Source organism: Bufo gargarizans, chromosome 4, assembly GCF_014858855.1.
Source record: "Bufo gargarizans isolate SCDJY-AF-19 chromosome 4, ASM1485885v1, whole genome shotgun sequence".
Taxonomy (NCBI): domain Eukaryota; kingdom Metazoa; phylum Chordata; class Amphibia; order Anura; family Bufonidae; genus Bufo; species Bufo gargarizans.
The window spans coordinates 238678568-238701710 of NC_058083.1; the positions used below are offsets into that span (position 1 = coordinate 238678568).

Here is a 23143-nt window from a genome sequence, read left to right on the forward strand (position 1 = left end):
TCTTTTGTTTACAATAACACACTGCGTGCAGAAGCTTCCACCCGGCAGTGTGTTTGGCACTGATGGGCGTGTTTTAGCACTGCCTTAGCAATTTTACTGGCTAGGGCAGCGCTAAAGCCCGCCTATCAGTGCTGGTAATGTCACTGGGATTCCTGGCAGCCCCATGGGGAGCCCAGTTCGTCGACAGAACTCCTGAAAATGCCTTTGCTCTGCGCGATTTAGCGCAGGGCAAAGGAGAGCATCGGAGCATGAACTGCTCCGATGCTCAATTCAGGGGGGCTGCCTGCGTGAAAATGGAGGTATGTCCGGGTTCAGCTCTGAACCCGGACAACCCCTTTAATTCTTTGTAACTGTGTATAAATTAAACTGTTAAACACCCTTTTCTTTTACATTTTTTTTATTTTTTATTAGGCTCTACAGAAGCTATTAATCATAATTGTTTGGCAAATTCAATGAATTTTCAGATTGATGTCAGGTGTTCTTTTCATGGGAGTCAAAGTATAATTGCAACATTAGAAATTCACTATCAAAGCATTCTTTTCTTTTACATTGAAGCTTTCTTGTATGTTATTTTACGGTCAGCGTTTTGTTAATTACAGCACATCATGATAGAACATTTGAGGGGTTTTATGTTTGACTCTCCATTGTATAATTGCATGGAAAAAGTATGTATTATTACAGTTTCTCTAAAACAACTGACAAATGTTAAGCCAGTCAGAATAGTTTTAACCCCCTGGCTATGGGAGGTTTTTTTTCGTTTTTGCTTTTTCATTTTTCTTCTTTATTTTCCGTGAGCCAGAAGTTTTGTATATTTCCAGTAACATAGCTGTATGAGGGCTTATTTTTTGCAGGACAAGTTGTACTTTCTAATGCCCCTATTAATTATGGCATAAAATGTAGTTAACAATTTAATGGGGTAGAATAAAAAAAAACACGCAATCCCTCCACCGTTTTACGGGTTTTGTTCCCACAGCGTTTTGTTTACACCAAAATTGACCCATGACCTTCATTCTCTGAGTCAGTGCGATTACAACGATACCCCATATGTATAGGTTTTTTATGTCTAAATAGTTCAAAAATAAATTTTAACTTAGTTTTAACTTAGAGATTTTTAATTTTTTTTACATCACCATATCCTGACCCCATAACTTTTTTATACTTATGTCTACTGAGCTGTTTAGGGGCTCTTTTTTTTTGCAGAACAATCTGTACTTCTTTTTATTGATACCAATTTGGAGTGTGTGTGACTTTTTGATCACATTTTATTACATTTATTTGTATAAGAGAAGCAATGAAAAAATGGCAAATCGGCCATTTTTAACCTTTTTTTCCATTACTTAATTCTCCGTATTGGAATTTTTTTTTTCTATTTTAATTGTATGGGCATAAATATTTAGGTATGCCTAAATATTTAGGTATTTATTTTTTTATTATACGGAAAGGGGGTTGATTTAAACTTTTATATAGTTTTTTTTTAAATACATTTTTAACTTTTAAAAAAATAAATTGTGCCTCATTTATGAGTTTATGAATTATATATATTTTTTTTTTTTGGTTTATCAGGGATTTTATATTTTCCATTTACAGTCAACTTTTCTCATTTCTTATCCTGGCCTGCCATCTGGTGGCCAAAATAAGAATTGCAGCATGAACACTTTCAGCCTTATCAGCAAGGATGAGAGTGTTCAGCCAAACCACCGATATAACCGAATTGGCCACACAGGCATCGGTTTTTGTGCATTTAGTTGCCGTGATCTTGCTTGATCACGGCATCTAAAGCATTTAATTACCACGATTGGCATTATTGCCAGTCAGGGTAATTAGCCACAGGTCTCTGCTGTCTTCCGGTCATGACGCCCGCTGCACGTTCGAGCGGGTGCCATGTTAGCACATCGTTCCAGCGCCGTAAAGCGAAAAGGTTAAGGATCTCAACACATCCCACCATCCACCTGTTCAAAGAACATACATTATTTGCCAATATTTAAATATTTGTATATCAGCTTTTTGTCTGTGAGACAATAAATGGACATATTTTATATTTCTATTCTTCTATAACAAGAGACCATCAATACGCTCTAGATATAAGCAATGTCTACAGTGTAATTATATATTTATTTTTTTGCTCACTGAATTTTAAGTCTGTTGCTATGGATACTGTATTTCTTTGTCACCTGTCTTCTTCACCCTAGAGATTTGCTGTTATCCTTCTTCGAATACCAGTTACTTTGTTATATCAAAATTCCCTTAAACGATAGTTTATAAAAGGAGTCTGTATTGCTGTCATTTGCATAAAACTTATCAAATCTCAAATGATGCTTGATACATTTGCTGCATCTTTAAGTCTGAGACTTTTGTCTTTAGATGTTACTCCATTTACTATGCCACCCCTTGTTTTGACTTTTTGAAAGGGTCATAGTTTATAAATCTGACTGCAATCAGCTTGATAGGTTAACCATGCCTAATTTCCCAACAACTTAAAAGTTACAAAGTAGTATCTTGCCACTTTTTAAAGACAGAATTCTGGAGTGCAGGGCCTGATAAATTCCCACAATGATATTTGTAAACTCATTTGTGATTCTTAACACAAAGGAACACAGAGGCTCAGACTGTGAAGAAATGACAACCTACAGTATGTTTTGAAGGTATTCTCATGGGAGCTTTGGCTCCAGACAGGACAGCACATAGAATTTGGTACCTCCAGAACTATACCACACTCCATAGATCTTCATGCATATGAAACATTTACACTTGGATAATCCCTAGTATAGGGCATGATGAAGTGGTGCATTACATGGATCTGTAGACCACCAAAAAGAGAATCCATGTGGCATGCTCTACCTCCTCTGGCCCCTCACCAGGCATAATTCAGTGTGCCAATGTTCCTTTAACTTGTAGTAGGAGTGTTTTCTCCTGTATCAAAGCAATGATCATGTGTAAATATGTTTTGCTTTAAAGATACCTAATTTTTGATTGGCAGTCTTTGAAAATTTGTTTCTTGGTGTAGATTTTACATTTCATAAAGAAATTGTAAAACTAGACACAATTAGCCAGTGCCTAAATTAGCTAGAGACAAAGGTATTCCCTGTAGAGAGCAATTATTTGTCATTTGCAATGATCTAATTCACAAAATAAGCTACCTGTGGTCTACTGTCATGTAACAGAAATTTGGATAAATGTGTGGCACATTTTAATCTGGTATTATGTACAGTAAACATTGGGTTAATTAGTTACAACAGTTTCTACTCTGATTTTATTTTATTATTTAATTATTGAATTTTAATCATTCAATTATAATGAGGAAAGTACAATAAAAAATACTTGTTGAAAGTACCAATTAAGTCAAACAGTTTGCGTATTACACACTTATAAAATGCGTTTGTAGCGGTAGGAAGTGACACAGGTTATATTCCCCACTGAGCAGATTCTTCCAGTAACAGCTGATGTAAGACAAGAAACAACTGTCTTATAAAAGCCACTAATCAAGGCAATATCTCAAAGGTAGGAATTAAGAATATATAATAAGGATTGCAGGTTGGAAAAAATGTATTCTATAGCTATAGTTATGTGGTTTGTCCTGTAGGAGTGAATATGAGTAAATAAATATATTCATTTGTTATACATTTTTATTAGAATGTTTATTTTATATCTAAATTCTTGATTGATGCTTCTGCACTGTTTATCAAACAATAATCATATTCAACTAAATAGATCATTAAATTTCATTCATTTAAATCTTACATTCAGGCTATGCTTCTATTATAACCGTGAAATTGAAGCATGAATTCACTTAATAATTAGCTACATTCATAATTAGATATGATGTTCTTACCTGTACTACACTCTATATGTAATTTATTCCAAACACTACAACATTTCATTAAATGGACTGTATTAGCCTGAATATAGGACGGTCATCATATGTCTGATTTAGCACCTGCTTTTGTTAAGCTCAATGTATATTCAACTGCTTTATAGTACTTTAGCAAAATGGGAACTTCCCAATTTGTTAATAAAGACAGTCTCTGCATGCATGAATGAAATTATCCTTCTTGTATTCGTAGTGATTGTCACAAACTTTTGTTTCGATATCTATATTACAAAACAAAATCCCATTATTAAACAAATCAATGCATTCATCGTGTCACGTATGCATGAGATCTTATTTTTTTTTTTTTAAACTACAAATCTACAGCAGCAATTATTTTGGTGAAAATTGAATACTTTGTTCTTTTTGTGGGTGTTCTGTTTGTTTGCAGTCAGATGAGTGAGCCTCATAGCGGTTTGACGCTCAAATGTGCCAAGTGTGGAGTAGTTTCAACAACAGCTTTGTCAGCCACCACCGCCAGTAATGCCATGTTAGTCTAAATCATTTACATCTTCTTGTTACAAATCTTTTACCGTGCATGTCTGAAAATAGCCTGATGCAATTTGTGTTCTTCTAATAATAATACAATGCCTTTTCTGTTCTGTTTTTCTTTTCCTGTTTTTAAACATTAGCATAAATGTATTAAATTAAGAACCTCCTTTAAGTAAAAAAAAACATTTGCATCAGCAATAATCCCTTCAGTAGCATGATGGTCTGGTCTAGTTTGTTAAGTATCATATATCTATTATCCATGGGTCCTCTTGTCACTGAAGGGTGTTGGCTGTTAATGTTAATAACTAGTGTACCATATTTTGTTGCAATGCACAATCTGGTTCAGCAAACAAATATTTCTGTCTGAATAGGGCATCCCTTTGGAGTTCTTGTGTTGTCCTCCCTCTCCTGGCCTTGACATGGATGTCAGCTGTTCTAGCAATGACAGATAAAAGATCGATATTGTTTCAGATACTCTTTGCAGTATTTGATTCATTACAAGGATTTGTCATTGTGATGGTCCACTGCATTTTACGAAGAGAGGTGAGAACATCATTTTTCCTTGCTTACCTTATTAGTATTCGCAATTTCTGCTGCACACCAGCTTTACTTATCAATGTAACTAAATCTTCCACCCTAGATTTTTACTAAGACACAATTTCAAATTTGATATTTGTTATGCTATAACATACAGTAGATCAATAGCAAATAATGCAGTTAGTCAATTCCCATTCTTCATCTTATTTGAATTTTACATGGGATGAATAAATCATGATTCACCTAATCCAAACAATACTTCTGAAAAAGAATAAACTTCATTTTTTAAATTTATATGATGGAGTTAAAAACACACAGCAAGCTTGCTCTTATGATGTACATAAAACATCTAAAAATGTAATCTTCAAAGACTAAAAGGAAAATATATACTGAAAGAATATCACTTCAGTCAATATCAATCTTCATCTCTAGTTTCAAAAGAACATAGCAAAATGTTAAAAGGGATTATGATACCTGGGACCCTCACTGATCAGCGGCACTCCAGTAAGCATTGTGGGCTATTTCTCGGCCAGTGACATCCCGTTCATCAATTAAGTGGCCTAGGTGCAGCTCAGCCCTATTCAAGTGAATGGGGATGAGCTGCAATACCAAGCATGTCCACTATCCAATGGACAGCGCCATGTTTGATGAAGAGACCACAACATTCATTGGAGTGCCACCTCCTCCCTAAGCAGCTGATCAGCAGGGACTCTGGGTGTTGGACCCCCATTGATCTGATATTAATGACTTATCCTGAGGATCTTGGAACACCCATTTAAGAATATAAGGATTCACTTTTGAGGAACAAGATGGATCAAGGACAAGACTCAGGCAGTTCAAATGTTGGAGATTCTTCAATAGACAGGTTATAGACTTATAATTATATAGTTTGCTTTTGTGTTGAAGGGTAACTGCTTTCCTCTCTATTTTGATCACTTCTACTTAATGCCAGAGAAATATGAAAATTAATATAGTTATGGTATTATACAGGGTGGGCCATTTATATGGATACACCTTAATAAAATGGGAATGGTTGGTGATATTAACTTCCTGTTTGTGGCACATTAGTATATGTGAGGGGGGAAACTTTTCAAGATGGGTGGTGACCATGGCGGCCATTTTGAAGTCGGCCATTTTGAATCCAACTTTTGTTTTTTCAATAGGAAGAGGGTCATGTGACACATCAAACCTTTTGGGAATTTCACAAGAAAAACAATGGTGTGCTTGGTTTTAACGTAACTTTATTCTTTCATGAGTTATTTACAAGTTTCTGACCACTTATAAAATGTGTTCAGTGTGCTGCCCATTGTGTTGGATTGTCAATGCAACCCTCTTCTCCCACTCTTCACACACTGATAGCAACACCGCAGCAGAAATGCTAGCACAGGCTTCCAGTATCTGTAGTTTCAGGTGCTGCACAGCATATGCTGTGAAGATACGAGATGTGCAGCACCTGAAACTTTGTCCCAAATTTTTCAAATGAACCTTACATTTTTTTAATTAATTTTAGACACATCTTCCAAATAATTACCCCAGAGCAGAGAAAAGTTATTTCACTAACTGGGGGGTCTTGGTTGGGGTCTAGAAGGGTACGTTTTCCCACCATGGAGAGCACCTAGTATGCATGAGGAGTATTGTAGGCTAGGCAACGTGGCTCTTGGTTTCTGTGAAAAATATATTCAAATGAGCAAATCTGCTGTCATCAGATTGGTTGTTTGTTTTCTTTTGAAAGTAAAGATAATTTCTTTCCCAGAAACCCAAATATAGGCAAATTAGCTTACTTTCAAAATTGAGAGTGCATCACGATACTAGGCTCTCTCCATATTGAGAAAGAATATTTCCCTGACCCTGACAAAGGCCTCTCAGCTAGAAAAGCAAATTTTGTGGTAGTCTGATAAAGGTTAATCACTCAGCAGATTCTGGCTTGATTATTATCCAAGTTGTGCTTTATGGTCTCTACGAAATACTATCTATTGACTCTGAATACCTATTTTATACCAGGTGGTGCAGAAAACGTAGTTTTCCCATTCAATTGGAAGAAAAACAGACTTGCGGCTCTCCAGCTGTTGTAAAACTACAAATCCCATCATGCCCTGCTGTAGGCTGATAGCTGTAGGTAGACTGGGCATACTGGGAGTTGTAGTTTTACAACATCTGGAGAGCCCACAGTTTGCCCATCCCTGGGCTGGCCAATTGTCTCTCTTTTTTGAAAAATTCTGTAAATCAGACACAAAATTAATTTAAAGAAATTTGCTTATCTCTTCTTTGTCCCTCATATTAAAAAATATCCAAGTTTGGAAGATAATTTAACAAAAAATCTGGTATATTTTGTGCAAACCATTCGTTATATGGCAAACTACTAAATACATTTGGGGTCATTTATCAAACTGATGTAAAGTAGAACTGGCTTAGTCGCCCATAGCAACCAATCAGATTCCAAATTAAATTTTTCAAAGGAGCTGTCTAAAATAAAAGGTGGAATCTGATTGGTTGCTATAGGCAACTAACCTAGTTCTACTTTACACCAGTTTGATAAATGATCTCACTTATTCTTTCAAAGGAAGAGGACATTGCAGTATGGAATCATCAGTAGAGCTAGCAGCAAAATTTTTGGCATGTAAATGTTGGTTTGAAGCCTAGAATTTGCTAAGTGAACTCTCTGAATACCTGGTTTGGCACAATTGAAAAGTACACAGATGGCCTGAGACAGTTGTTTGCCATGCCAAACATAAATCCAGTAAGGTGGAAAACTCTATATTAAAGTTTATATAGAATATGCAGATTACTTAATTACATTGATATTACCGTTAAAGCAGCTTCAGCTCTTAATATCAATGTAAGCATTTAACACTTGCATAAAGCTGATTTCAAAGTCTTTTTTTTAAGTGGAATGGAGACAGAATAATAATAGTAATACTATTATTTCTATGACTACTGGTGATTATTATTATTATTATTATATTTTCATTTTCTCATCATTAGTAACTTAGTTTTATAGCGATAGTGGCGAAAAAAGATAGGAAGGCGCTCATAGGGTAATAAGTTCAGTTATAGATATATGAATCAAAACATCGAAAGTTATGCTCACCTTCTGGTGTAGTGCATATGTAGGCACAACACTCGTGAGGACAGGGGGTCGGTGCAGCCGGTAACTTCTCACCAACAATCTTTTTCCTTTTGCGTAACTTAGTTTTATGTAATTGACTATTTTTCTACCTTTACTTGGACATTAAAAATATGTATCAAGGAAGGATCTCTTACCATTTATAATCTTTGCCTTCCACTTGACAATGTTTTTATTGCTGTGACTCCATAGGAAACATACTTGTAACTAGGGCTGAAACGGTTACTCGATTGAATCGAGTAATTCGACACAAAAAAATCCTCAATGCTAATTTGTCATGTGACCAAGGAGTGGGAGTAAAGCGATTGCTATTACTTACCGCTCTGTGGTTGCCCGCCGGCCTGTACCGCGCTCTACTGGATCCTGACACATCGTCAGGTCATAGTGCACATAAGCTTGCACTATGACCCAACACTGTGTGACGTCAGGATCCAGTGCAGCGCGCGGAGAAGAAGAGGAAGGAGCGGCCTGTAGGGGAACCCATACAGGTAAGGTAATTATTTTATTTCACTGGCGCTGGAGACATGGCACTAAAGGGGGACAGCCGGCAATGGATGGCATGGAGGGGCAGATGGGAGTGGGGGACATGGAGGGGCTGACTGATGGCACTGGGGGAGTAGGGGACATGGAGGGGCTGATATAATGGCACTGGGGAGTATGGGACATGGTGGGGCTGATCTGATGGCACTGGGGGAGATGGAGGAGCTGATCTGATGGCTCTAGGGGACATGGAGGGGCTGATCTGATGGCACTGGGGGACATGGAGGGGCTGATCTAATGGCACTGGGGAGTATAGGACATGGTGGGGCTGATCTGATGGCACTGGGGGAGATGGAGGAGCTGATCTGATAGCACTAGGGGACATGGAGAGGCTGATCTGATGGCACTGGGGGACATAGAGGGGCTGATCTGATGGCACTGGGAGACATGGAGGGGCTGATCTGAAGGCACTGAGGCACATGGAGGGGCTGATCTGATGGCACTGGGGGACATGGAGGGGCTGATCTGATGGCACTGGGGGAGTGGGAGGCATGGAGGGGCTGAAGTCATGGCACTGGGGAGTAGGGGACATGGAGGGGCTAATCTGATGGCACTGGGGGGGACATGGGGGGCTGATCTTATGGCGCTGGGGGAGTGGGAGACATGTAGGGGCTTATCTGATGGGAGTGGGGGACATGGAGGGGCTGATCTGGTGGCTCTGGGAGACATGAAGGGTCTGATCTGGTGGCACTGGGGGAGTGGGGGACATGGAAGGGCTGATCTGGTGTCACTAGGGGAGTGGGGGACATGGATGGGTTGATCTGATGGCACTGGGGGAGTGAGGGACATGGAGGGGCTGATCTGATGGCACTGGGGGAGTGGGGACATGGAGGGTCTGATCAGATAGCACTGGGGGGACATGGAGGGGCTGATCTGATGACACTGGGGGACATGGAGGGGCTGATCTGATGGAACTGCGGGACATGGAGGGCTGATCTGATGGCACTAGGGAAGTGAGGGACATGGAGGGGCTGATCTGATGTTACTGGGGGACATGGAGGGTCTGATCTGATGGCACTTGGCGACATAGAGGGGCTGACCTGATGGCACTGGGGGACATGGAAGGAGTGATCTGATGGCACTGGGGGACATGGAGGGTTTGATCTGATGGCACTGGGGGACATGGAGGGGCTGATCTGATGGCACTGGGGGATATGAAGGGGCTGATCTGATGGCACTGGGGGACATGGAGGGGATGATCTGATGGCACTTGGGGACATGGAAGGGCTGATCTGATGGCACTGGGGGACATGGAAGGGCTGATCTGATGGCACTGGGGGAGTGGAGACATGGAGGGGCTGATTTGATGGCACTGGGGGAGTGGGGGACATGGAGAGGCTGATCTGATGGCACCGGGGGGAGTGGGGGACATGTACAGGCTTATCTGATGGGAGTGGGGGACATGGAGGGGCCGATCTAGTGGCACTGGGGGAGTGGGGGACATGGAGGGGCTGATATGGCATTGGTGGGGAGTGGGGGACATGGAGGGGCTAATCTGATGGCACTGGGGGGAGTGGGGGACATGGAGGGGCTAATCTGATGGCACTGGGGGGAGTGGGGGACATGGAGGGGCTAATCTGATGGCACTGGGGGGAGTGGGGGACTTGTAGGGGCTGATCTGATGGCACTGGGGGGAGTGGGGGACATGGAGGGGCTGATCTGATGGCACTGGGGGAGTGGAGGAAAAAGAGGAGCTGATCTGATGGCACTTATTAAGTATGGAATTGTAATAATACATAGATGTGCTTTTTTTTAATGCAATACATAAGTGGTCATTTATTCAGACCGGTATAGAAAATGATAAATTAGACGGGCCTCCCGGCCCTTCCCCGCCCACATCACGCCCCGTTTTTAGACCTGGCGTGAGCGGAGAAAAGTTGCTGATTGTGGCACAAATAACCTTTGAATTGCAATCTGCAACAGATATACACCAGAAAACTGCACTATATTGTGGTTGTTATTTTGAATATAATAAATATAATACTAGAGGCAAAGTGTATACTGACTAGTGTTGAGCGAATCGACCTTCGGATAATAGATCCGAAGTCGATTTGTTCAATACTTCATTTAAATACTGACCTGTCTCCGTACAGCATTAAAATGTATGGCCTCTCACATTGCACACCTCTCAGCACCGAGAGCTGCTATAAATGCAATTTGAACAGAGTCTGTACATTAAGCGGTTCGTGTTGTATTAATCGCTGAATTCTGTTCATTTCTATGGGGATTTTTATTTTTATTTTTTATCGAAAATGTATTAAAAACAACACATCCAATTGACTCCAGAAATACATAGCACACCTCTCAGTGTCGGGAGCTTCAAAATGCAGTTTGAACAGAGTCTGTACGTTAAGCTGTTCATGTTGTATTAATCGCAGAATTCTGCCATTCATTTCTACTGGGAATTTCTTGCTGCAAATCTGTCAATTCCTGGGCTCTGCTTCTGCAGTCCAAAATGCTTCTCAGGTTGCCTGATGCATACTGTGTATTTGGTAGCCCCATACACTTACTGCTGCCCTTGCTACTGTATACAGCTATTTATTAGAAAACCTTTTTTATGGTGAAATAGCTTACTTTGGTCTTAGAATGTCACTTGTATAAAGCAGGATAGAAAATAATAAGTCCTTACTGTATATTTCTAAGTACTTTTAAGTCCACTTCTAGCTTTAGTTTTCTAGCTCTTCTTCTCCCAGAAGATATGCTGCCACCAGAAGTGTCTTGCAGCGGCTTTCTCCTCTCACTATTAAATACACATACACATTCAGCCAAGTCCTATATGGGAGCTGGGTGAGAGTCAGGAGTCTGCAATGTTTGTAAATCCTGATGTTGCCCGAGGTGCCCATTCATTGAAGGAACATCTTTTCACCTATTTTGGGAGTGCCCCTTTGCATACAGTCTGTTGGATCTTACATCTTCCCTGAATGTCAGTATGCCTCTCATCTCCCTGTATGTGCTGTCTAAAAGACAAACTGGCTGTTGCCCATATTAACCACGCACAGTACAGCTTTCATTTTCCTACAGCACTTCTTACAATACTGTAGACCTATGTTTACCAATCTGTAGCTGTTGTAAAACTGCAACGATCATCTTGCCCTGAAAGCTGCAGGTATAGACGCCATGGCAGGTCAAGACTATCATTTTATTTGCTTCCATGAAACAACCTAATTAGCGTTAATTGGTGAGTTTTATGTTTCACTGACAAATGTTGATCCACAAAGTCGGTGTGATGATGGCACAGAAACAAAATGTCATGATGTTTCACAGTAGGAAATAATTGCATCTTCTAAAAGGGAAGTCATGTGGTGACTTCCATTCCCTACTCAATTTCTAATATGAGTGTAATTTGTAATTATTACTAGGCCAAGAACCAGTCAGAATGATTCCAAATTGATTGTGGATAATTTTTAGGATTTCACAGTTGTATGTATTTGGCCTCTGATGGTCCACACTAGCAGAACATTGGATAAACTATTATATCCTAACAAATGGACATTTTTAAGGACCAGTAGAAGTTTCCATGTTATGTTTTGAAGTTTCCCTATCGGTAGAAATCTTTTCTAGAGGATTGTACACTTGTACAAGATGAGGATTTGGAGGTTAATATGACGACTGTAACATCAGACAATTGTTCTATTCCTAATGGTACTCAGAGGCGGATAGCATGCTGAGTCAGACATCTAGAAAGTCTGTAAACATAGCAGCTGGTGTAGACTTCATAACTTACAAAAAATGACTCAAATGTAGTCATTGCCTTATAAACAGATATGTCAGCCATTCTTGTTTATTTGGTGTACTAAACAAAGAATATGCAGAAGTAGCATCATCCTTGGACAATCTAAGCACAGTTGTGAGAAGTGGTTAGTAAAACCATAATTTGATCAGTTTATTCTCAGTCCAGCATGGAGGTGCACAAATAGTTTACAATTTGTAATGCTTTAGTTATTGTGCAGCAAGAATGCTTCTCCTGCATGAGTTCAGACCGAAAACAGAATGCAAACTTAATCTTCTCCTATGAGTATGGTATCTAGTGTATAACTTAATCCTGGCACTAGACTCATAGCTTACTTATATCCTTAGCTTAATCACGATATGTACTTTACAAAGGGCATCATGTTAAGCTTTTTTCTTGCTTAGACGGGCACAGCATGTGTTTCTCAAGATTTATGAATCAATTAATTCTGTCAGTGATGACTGTTGTCAAAGAGATAAAATGGGAAAGGGTGCTCCATAGCGCATTACCCCTATAAGATAAATTGGCAAGAACGGAATGCTGCCTACCAGAGGCGGTTGCACTCGACTGAAGAAGATGGAAGACCATTGTGCCTGAGAAAGATAACACACTGACCTGAATTGTATTGGCTATTTTATCAATAAATATCCCATTAATATCATATTAGCTCACCGTTATATCTTGTCTCCCTGGGCCGTGCAGATGGTGGTTCTACATGCCCTTAATCATAATGAATTGTGAGGTGCAAGGCAAAGTTTCTTAAAGAGGTTGAGGCAATGATGAGGAAATTTTTCAGTAGAACAGTTCTCAGTACTGTTCTCAGAATGCATGGACTGGCATGGACTTACACAAAGTGCAGTTTCCACCGTTCTTACAAGTTACGCTGCTGCAGTAATAGGCCAAGATATCTCTTTAAAGCTATTCTTCTGACACTGCACTTCTCTAGCTGACTTTTTTTATAAGCATTCGGAATAGAGGTGCAACACTCTTTCACTATGCAACCACAGGGTGAACCCCAATGTCAGACTAAGATCTGCAACGTTTATATATGTTGCCATACTCAATCAATGTTGCTATGGGTTTCCTCTGTGGGCTATACTACAGTGGGCATATCTGTATTCTCCCTTTTAGGTTTGTTCAGTGCTGCAAGCCTATTTCTCTCTGGACAATGTCTGCTATGGAGTCTATAAACCTCTTGTTAAGCAGTTTATCTCCACAGGGCTTATAGTCAAACCTTTTGACACTGGTATGCTTCCCAAATACATAAATTATTTTCTCTCCACTTTAGCTGATGTGTAAGCTTTCTTATGAGTTTGTTTTCCTTAGGGCTGTGTCCTTCAGCACACACTTTACTACACAGACATCCACTGTCTCTACAATGAAGGCACTAACCACTACCTATGGGGAGGGTGAAAACAGTGGCATATAGCAACAGGTTGCTACTGTTAACTGTTTGGTACGCAGAAAATGCATAGTCACACCATGAATCACATTTTTGATCTTTAGCAGCTTGCATCCAGAAAATGCACATAAAACCCATTTGCAATGGAACACATGGGATTACATTGGGACACTGCAGTATTATCCTATGGGAAAGAGGAAGTTACTAAACCGTAGTACTTTTACACTATACCGCTGCTATAGAATATTCTACATAATGTTTACAAAGGTTTGCCTGTTTTCAAAGCCTAGAATTTTCCCTAAAGTGCTTGTTTCCAAGATACCTGAACTTGAATTGTTTGACATTTGCTGAGTTTAGCGAGGTTGCCTTGACTACTAATGCTGTTTTGGGTGAATAAAGATGTTGTGGATGACTTTAGAAGGTAAGAATGTGCAATTTTTAATGTTTCTGCGATGTAAAAAAATGAGACAAAGGTAAATCATTTCAGAACTTTTTCCACCTTTAATTGACCTATAAACTGTACAACTTAATTGAAAAACAAACTAAAATCTTTTAGGTGGAGTGAAGAAAACAAAAAAATACTAAAATGATGTGGTTGCATAAGTGTGCACACCCTTAAACTAATACTTTGTTTAAGCACCTTTTGATTTTATTACAGCACTCAGTCTTTTTGTGTATGAGTCTATCAGCATGGCACATTTTGACTTGGCAAGATTTGCCCACTCTTCTTTGCAAAAACACTCCAAATCTGTCAGATTGCGCGGGCATCTCCTATGCACAGCCCTCTTCAGATCACCCCACAGGTTTTCAATCGGATTCGGGTCTGGGCTCTGTCTGGGCCATTCCAAAACTTTAATCTTCTTCTGGTGAAGTTATTCCTTTGTTGATTTGGATGTATGCTGTGGGTCGTTGTCATGTTGAAAGATGAAGTTCCTCTTCATGTTCAACTTTCTAGCAGAAGCCTGAAGGTTTTGTGCCAATATTGACTGGTTTTTGGAACTGTTCATAATTCCCTTTAGCTTGACTAAGGCCCCAGTTCCAGATAAAAAAAAACAGTCCCAAAGCATGATGCTGCCACCACCATGCTTCACTGTGGGTATGGTGTTCTTTTGGTGATGTGCAGTGTTGTTTTTGCGCCAAGCATATCTTTTGGAATTATGGCCAAAAAGTTCCACCTTGGTTTCATCAGACCATAACACCTTTTCCCACACTCTTTTGGGAAACTTCAGATGTGTTTTTGCAAAATGTAGCCTGGCTTGGATGTTTTTCTTCGTAAGAAAAGGCTTTCATCTTACCACTCTACCCCATAGCCCAGACATATGAAGAATACGAGAGATTGTTGTCACATGTACCACACAGACAGTATTTGCCAGATATTCCTGCATCTCCTTTAATGTTGCTGCAGACCTCTTGGTAGCCTCCCAGACAAGTTTTCTTCTCGTCTTTTCATCAATTTTGGAGGGACGTCCCTTTCTTGGTAATGTCACTGTTGTGCCATATTTTCTCCACTTGATAATGACTGTCTTCACTGTGTTCCATGGTATATCTAGTGCCTTGGAAATTCTTTTGTACCCTTCTCCTGACTGATACCTTTTAACAATGAGATCCCTCTGCTTTGGAAGTTCTATGTGGACCATGGCTTTTGCTGTCGGATGCGACTAAGAAAATTTCAGGAAAACCGACTAGAGCAGCTGAACTTTATTTTCGGTTAATCAGAGGCACTTTAAAAGATGGCAGGTGTATGCTGACTCCTATTTAACATGATTTTAAATGTCATTGCTTAATTCTGAACACAGCTACATCCCCAGTTATAAGAGGGTGTGCTCACTTATGCAACCACATTATTTAAGGTTTTTTTTGTTTTCTTCCCTCCACCTAAAAGTTTTCAGTTTGTTTTTCAATTGAGTGGTACAGTTTATAGGTCACATTAAAGGTGGAAAAAGTTCTGAAATTATTTATCTTTGTCTAATTTTTTTACAGCACAGAAACCTAACATTTTAATAGGGGTGTGTAGACATTGTATCCTCTGTATATATATGATATGTATTTTGAGGTCACATTTTCACTACAAATATATATATTTTTTTCCTGAAGTTGGTACAGTTATTTGTATTGATCTTTTTTTTTACCCAATACTGAAAATAGCTTTTTTTATAGTAAATATTTAAATAAATTAATACAGATCTGAAGGATCAGAAGCTAACACAGCAGTAGTGCCCGTGAAGGCGTGCAGGTGGCAGGGCTCTAAAGGAACATAATGCAAATCCCATGGGCTGCAATGGTAATTCAGTCTATGGGACAAGCAATCTAACAATTGTGGGGTTTTTTCCAACTTCACCCCATTTGAAAATGTTTTCCAGCTCCCCACTATATTGCATGCAATGTAAAACGGTGCCATTGGAAAGTACAAGTTGTCTCACAAAAAGAAACTGTCATACAGCTATGTGAATGGAAAAATAAAAAAGTCATGGCTCAGGGAAAGCATGAAGAAAAAACTAAAATGGAAATGTGCCCGATCCTCAAGAGGTTAATAAGAATCTGTCACATTAAAAATACAGGAGGACCTGCTGGTGGTAGATTAATATATAATTTTGTTAGAAAAAAATCATTGAACCTTGCATTTTATTCATTTAAATCCCTGCTTTTTCTACGCTTCGGCGTCCAGTGGGCAGTCTTATTCGTGATTGACATCTCTATATGCACACAAGGGAGGCTGATTAAGGACTGCTCTCTGGACTCATAAACACAAGGTGAAATGGAATTTAAATTAATAAAATATAATTTATACTAAACTACCCTCTTAATGCCCTCAGATCAAACACCATGTTCATCATGACAGTCCAATTCTACAATGCATGCTTCTTATACAAGGTCAAGAGGGATGGATAAAATGTGACAATGTTCTACTACTTAGCATGTAGATCATCACTTGTTTAAGGACCTTTTAAACAGGAAGGTAATTGCCCAAACAAACAGTGCATAAACAGTTGTTCACTACTCATGATACTATGTGCAGCCATTCATTTCCATGATTGCTGAGAGCACCCCCCAGTTTTCTCAGGGCAGTGTGCTGCCAAAAAGTGATATTTTTTAATGTGAAGATAAAAGATTTGATCACATGGAAAATGAATAGACACCTGTAGTTGGGCAAGTATCAGGAATGAGCATTGACAATTACAATTATTTTCCTGATCATCTGTACTTGTACGAAGCTTTTAAACCAGGTCCCTCTGGGACCCCAACTCATCACATGAACAGTGGTTCCAAGTTCTCTGTTTGAATGGACTACTGCTCCATTCATGATGGAACTGATGAAGATAGAATGGAGCTGTATTGTACATGCGTGACCACTGCTATACTCAAAATGGGAACTCAGGACCATTCTCAAGATTGTGCGGTTCCCAGTGGTTGGACCACCAGGCATATGTTTATCATATATTCTATAGCTTAGGAATAAATGTTATTCATGTGGCAACCCTTTTTTTAGCTGCTATAGCGATCAAGAACGAAAAATGTGAGGTTTTATATCACCATTGTTCATCTGGGAGTCCTTCAGTGTACGCAAATGTTTTTGGGTTTTGAAATTGTTGGAGCCCAGGCTGCTTTGTCTTTTTTCATTGTTTCCCCAGCCTCTGCCTATGCCCCCCTTCCTATTCCCTTGCGTCATCCTTTGGTCTGGCCGAGATCCCATGCCTACGCACAGCCTTGCCAGGCCAGGGCATGCGCACTGCGATGCCCATTGTGGGCGCGGCATTGCTTTAATTACTGCACATGTGCCTGCGAACACCCCCTTGCCTTGCCAGCGTATAGGAGAGTGGGCATAGGCAGAGGCTGGGGCAGGAAAACAATGAAAAAAGCAGAGCAGCCTGGGCTCCAACACAGTGAACGCTGCCCCTGGGCACTTGCGAGTGTTCATTTGCATATGAATTAAACTTAGTTTTTCCAGCTTCTTAAAGTGTAAAGAAAAAGACAAAGGTGCTATTACATTCATGTATAGGTGTGCTATAGGACAATCTAAGCACTATATATGGCCATATTAAGGTGACAGACTCCCTTTAACAAGCGCTTCTTGATTAAACCACTGGAAATATATTTGTGTTATGGGATCTATAGTATAGTGACTTTCTGAATCTGCTCATCTACATTATGGTGTCTGCAGTCTCACAAGGGTTACCTAGTTGAATTGTGCCTAAGACGATCCTTGCTTTATGCATTACAATCAAAAGCTAAAATTAGGTTTTGCTTTATGGACGAACCAAAAAAATAGGATTCAACACAGCAATATTATTTATGGAAGTAATTTGCGAGAGAACAGGAATATGCTGAAAATGGCTCAGGATATGAAAACATGATGTTTTGAAATGGCTTCATAAGTAGGAAACCTACTAATTGGATAGTGATGCCCACTTAAAGCTAAATTATAGCTATATTTAAAATATACATCACATGCACGCATTCTATCATACTCTACCATTACCATCTAATAAAACCCCTAGCCCTATCCTAGCCACATTTCTCCCATTTCATCACATTTTTACTATTTAATAAAACCTCTAGCCACATTTCTACTATATTCCACAAGTTAGAGAGGTGTGGTGTTATTGAAGGCTTCTCACCTATCATTTTCCATTCATATTGTGTTGACTTCTTATGTGGCAGAAATGTTTTTAGGTCCTTTTAGACACTCGAGTGTTGATGCAACTGCTACTGCTGCACCCCTAAAGGTATTCCTTTGCTATACATTCTACCAGTTTAACCCAAAACTGTGAGTCAGCTTCTACCTCTGCTTTTATTGGTGTAGTTTCCCTGCCTTGTATTCCTAGGTGCCATTGTTAATTGTCTCTCTGCGTCCTAGAGGTCTAGAGACTAAACTACCAAAAACTGGAAATTGCATCATCTTCTCTACTTCTGTCAATCAAATTAGATCTTTTAGGCCTTATGCACACAAATGTATTTTTATTCTGTGTCCGTTCCGTTTTTTTTCCTGGACCTAATACAGAACCATTAATTTAAATGGATCTGCAAAAAAAAATAATGAAGTTACTCCATGTGCATTCCGTTTCCATATGTCTGTATTTCCATTCTGCAAAAAAATAGAACATGTCCTATTATTGTCCGCATTATGGACAAGGATAGTACTGTTTTATTAGGGGCCAGCTGTTCTGTTCCGCAAAATAGGGAATGCACGCGGTCGTCATCCATATTTTTTGTGGATCCGTTTATTTTAGACCGCAAAATACATACGGTCGTGTGCATGAACCCTTAGAGAACTATGGGGCATCACACAGATCAGTTACATCACATGTTGTTTCTATTAAATACTGTTTTTCCACTCATCTTAGAGTTAAAAGTTTTTTTCCCAGGATTATGACAGTTTTTAATTAGCTTCCATATTGTCCAATACCTAATGAAAAAATTATATTCTACTGCTTTCTGGCACTTGTGCTCCTTTCCATTCCCTGCTTATTTAATTTCAGCACAGGCATGGACAGGGTCATGTATGCAAGTGGAGCAAATGACAGACCTCAGCAGTGTTGTGGCCCCAGCGGTAACCACTGAGATTAGTCATTCGGTGCAGCACTGGGCGTGACCCTGTCTATACCCTGCCCAAAATAAAAAAAATATATATAAAAGACCAGAATATCATAGAACACAGACAAGACACCAAAATTGAGTGACAAGTGAGAATGTTGTTTTTTTTTTTTTTTTTTCTTCAAAAGGTACCGCATGCTACAGGGGCTAAATACAAAGGGTCACAATCCTGGAAAACCCCTTTAAGGATAACTGTAAATATGGAAATCATATAAAGATACATGATGCTAGTAGGTTTTAGAATGAACTAGTTGTCATTCAATGTTATACAATACACAGAAAGGTGGAGGATGTGGTTATGAATTGCTGGAATGCATATTGGTATGCCTACAATACCAATGTGTGTACATTGTACTGAAGAATGAAACATAGTTTTACAGTATATCATACAGTTTAACCAATAATCAGCCGAATAGAAGAGAAAGACGTGGTTCTCAGAGGGTTGTTCATGGATGACATACCAGGAACTTGTACAATTCATAAGATCAATTACATTTTAGCAATGTACAGTAATTAAATATATTTCTTTGTCTCCAACTACATAAATGTTCCCATACACCTTCAGTAGCTATCTCTCACGATTTTTCATATACATGCTAGGCTTGCCACAGTGTGCATTTATTTTAATGGAAAGAAAAGAGAAACATACCACCATACACCATCTCGTGGCTTATCCCATAGGAGTAGAAAATAACAGCAAGAAAAGATTAAACTTGCCCTATCTATCTTTCCCCACTTTCATCTGTCAGGGTAAGGGAGCTCCCCACATACATTATAAGATCATCAGCCAGTCCAACCAAAAACAGTAGGTTCGGCCAACTTAAGCCAGGTTCGCATCACCATTTTTCTTTTTCAGAAGAACAGAAAAATAAATAAAAAAGGATCCTGTATTTTAAGCATCTTCTCATTTATGCACATTTGGCACAAAGGACTTTTTTTCATTCTAAAATAACGGATCTCAGATGCATGCCAAATGAGCACAACAGATGCTTAAAATACAGGATCCTTTTTCTTTTTTTTTTTTTCTGTTTATACCGATCGATCAGAAGAACCGAAAAATAAACAGTGATGTGAATCCGGCCTAACGTGTGGGGGGCCTTAACGAGTTCAGCATGTCTGCTATCTTACTTTTCATAAACCATTTGGAAAAGGACAGTAGAATTCTTCAGAGGATCATGATGTAGAATCTTTTAACCCAATGAGCTTAAAATGCAATACCCGGTGAGAAAGTCTAGATTTTGGAGTAGTTGTGGTAAGGTACTATATGTCAAAGGCAGCTCAAAGCAATACTAATTGAAAATACATTACTAAGCTCAGTCAGGTAACTCTCATAATTGGTCACCGTTAGTCAGTGGTCTTTTTCTAGTCTTTTAAATTCAATATTATAATGCAGACCAGTGTTGAAAACAAATTCCAGATGATTAAAATTCATGTATTATCATAAGCCAGACTAATGAATTTTTACTCTATTAATTCCATACAGAAGAAAATTCTTTCAATGAGATGCAGCATACTACATGCTACGCATTTTAAGGTTAAATACTGTCTTTCATTTTTTTTGTAGGTCCAAGATGCATTCAGATGTCGACTGAGAAACTGCCAGGATCCTATAAACGCAGATTCATCAAGTTCCTTTCCCAATGGACATGCACAAATCATGGTTAGCTCTAATTTTATTACAAATGAGTTGTATGCCTATAATGCACTACAATTATTCCTTAAACAGTGCCATACCTGTCCATAGTCTGTCTGTGGAATCTGTGTTCTTTACAGAAACAGGGTTGTGCCTGGACATTTAAATCCATAGACAGATGCGTTGCTGTTTCTGAAAATAACCCAGATTTTTCCAACTCTGGACAGCTTTTTACTCTATGAAGCACCTCGACTTTAACCTGAGCAACTAAACTTAATAATTAATACAGTCCATGTCATTGTGCAAATAATTATCTAAAATTATATTTTGTCTTGGAGGGATTTGATATCTCTAAGAAACACCTTCTTCAGTTTATGCATGTTAGTTCTTTTTGTAAGTCACGTTCGGCGAATCCAGAGCATTAGACGAACAACAACCTGTTTGAATAGATCCTAGGCACCTTGTGAACATAGGCATACTATTTTCTCTCTCTATTGAGTTTTTAGGGATCATTCTTCAGCCATTCATCAAAAAAAAATCTATACCCAGAGGGACCTTGTCCTTTAAGATAGGCCAGGAATACATTTTGATGGGGTAGGTGAAGGTAAAAATAAATGTCATTAGTTAGAACTGGAGGGAGACATATTTCAAATTATTACATAGAGTGATCTATGGTTTTAACACCCCAGCATCAATGTCCTAACCAGATCAGCTCGCATTATGTGACAAACCTTTACCCTGGGTTCACACCTGAGTGTTCTGAAAGGAGCGCTCTGTATGCGCGATTGTACCGGCGTTTACAATCGCGCATACAGAGACAAGCAAACGCCCATTGTCACGCGTTCCCGAATATCTATGCACGGGAACGCGCGACAAAACGCCCCAAAAAAGCTCAAATACTTGTTTGAGCGTCGGGTGTTTTACAGCGCGATCGTACGCGCTGTAAAACGCCCAGGTGAGAACCATTCCCATAGGGAAGCATTGGTTTCTCCTTGTTGAGCGTTTTACAGCGCGTAGGAACGCGCTGTAAAACGCTCAGGTGTGAACTTAGGGTAAAACAAAAGGGAGAAGTGCTTCTTAGACATTTGGTCATTTGATCAGTGGAGTTTCAATGAAATAAAAGAGGACTTTGGATGGTGGTGCTACCTTCAAGGATGACCTTAATGTGGAAATAGTGAAGAAAAGTTTTATTTTTGTCTGTTCAATGCTTATTGGGACTGCACCTATCCCTTCATCAGATAGTTTGCAACATCATGTAACATATGTTGTAAACAACCTAACGAAGGCACCGGTGTAGTCGCAAAGCATGTTGTAAAGACAATAATAAAACTTATCTTCACTGTGCTCACATCCTTGAAGGTAGTGCCACTGAAAAATGTCATTTGACTTGATGAGACCTATGACATGGGGTGTGGACATGCCCTTTTATTGAACAGTATTGGGATAGGGTAGGACACTATATGGCATCATTATGGACTTTCACATTACCATGGTATCCCTCAGTTCTCCTCTTTCACTCTGTCTCATGAAGCAGGAAGTTTCCCTCCCTCATACATGTAATACTTATAGTAGCTTTGAGAAATATCTGTCAGTATTGGTTGAAGCCAACACCTCCCACAATTTATGTGTTGAAATAACAACTACAGAAACTACTAAGTGTTACGGAAAGGTCCTGTGCAAACTGGTTTGACATTGGGCTAATCCTGAGGGTGTTGTCCTGGAGGTCCCCTGGCTTTCACCCTTTAACCTCCTACACAATGATATGCAGCTTCACTGCAGCTGAGCCACCAGGTTGCTACCTCTTGGAATAGTCCCAGTGCAGTTGACAGCTGACTGACGGAGGTCAGAGACATCAATGCCAAGTTCCAGAGAAACAGGCAATGCACACAGAAAGGACTAGGCAGAGTACATGTAATACCAAGTGAAAGACAGAATACAGGCATGAAGCAGAACTAGGAGCATTGAAATTATAGCAGGCTGATAACTAATTATTCAACCAGGTGCACACACACAGACCAGGGCAGTTTACCTCATTTAGTACTGCAGTTGAGAAGAGATAAAAGTCCAATGGCTCAATTCACACACAGACAGCCAACAGTGTAAGGCTACTTTCACACTCGCGTTTTAGGCGGATCCGTCATGGATCTGCAAAAACGGATCGTTACAATAATACAACCGCATGCATCCGTCATGAACGGATCCGTTTGTATTATCTGTAACATTGCCAA

General features: G+C 39.5%; 1 protein-coding gene across 2 annotated transcripts in view; it reads left to right on the forward strand.

The window, feature by feature from the left end:
• ADGRB3 (adhesion G protein-coupled receptor B3) overlaps positions 1–23143 on the forward strand; it is a 1058998-nt gene that overhangs the window by 955632 nt on the left and 80223 nt on the right. The window contains exons 24-26 of one of the 2 annotated variants that reach the window (XM_044289463.1): positions 4257–4355; positions 4729–4900; positions 20847–20942. In XM_044289463.1, coding sequence (XP_044145398.1) covers positions 4257–4355; positions 4729–4900; positions 20847–20942 — 367 coding nt within the window. The remainder of the gene's footprint in view (positions 1–4256; positions 4356–4728; positions 4901–20846; positions 20943–23143) is intronic. The other variant, XM_044289464.1, reaches the window with a different exon arrangement.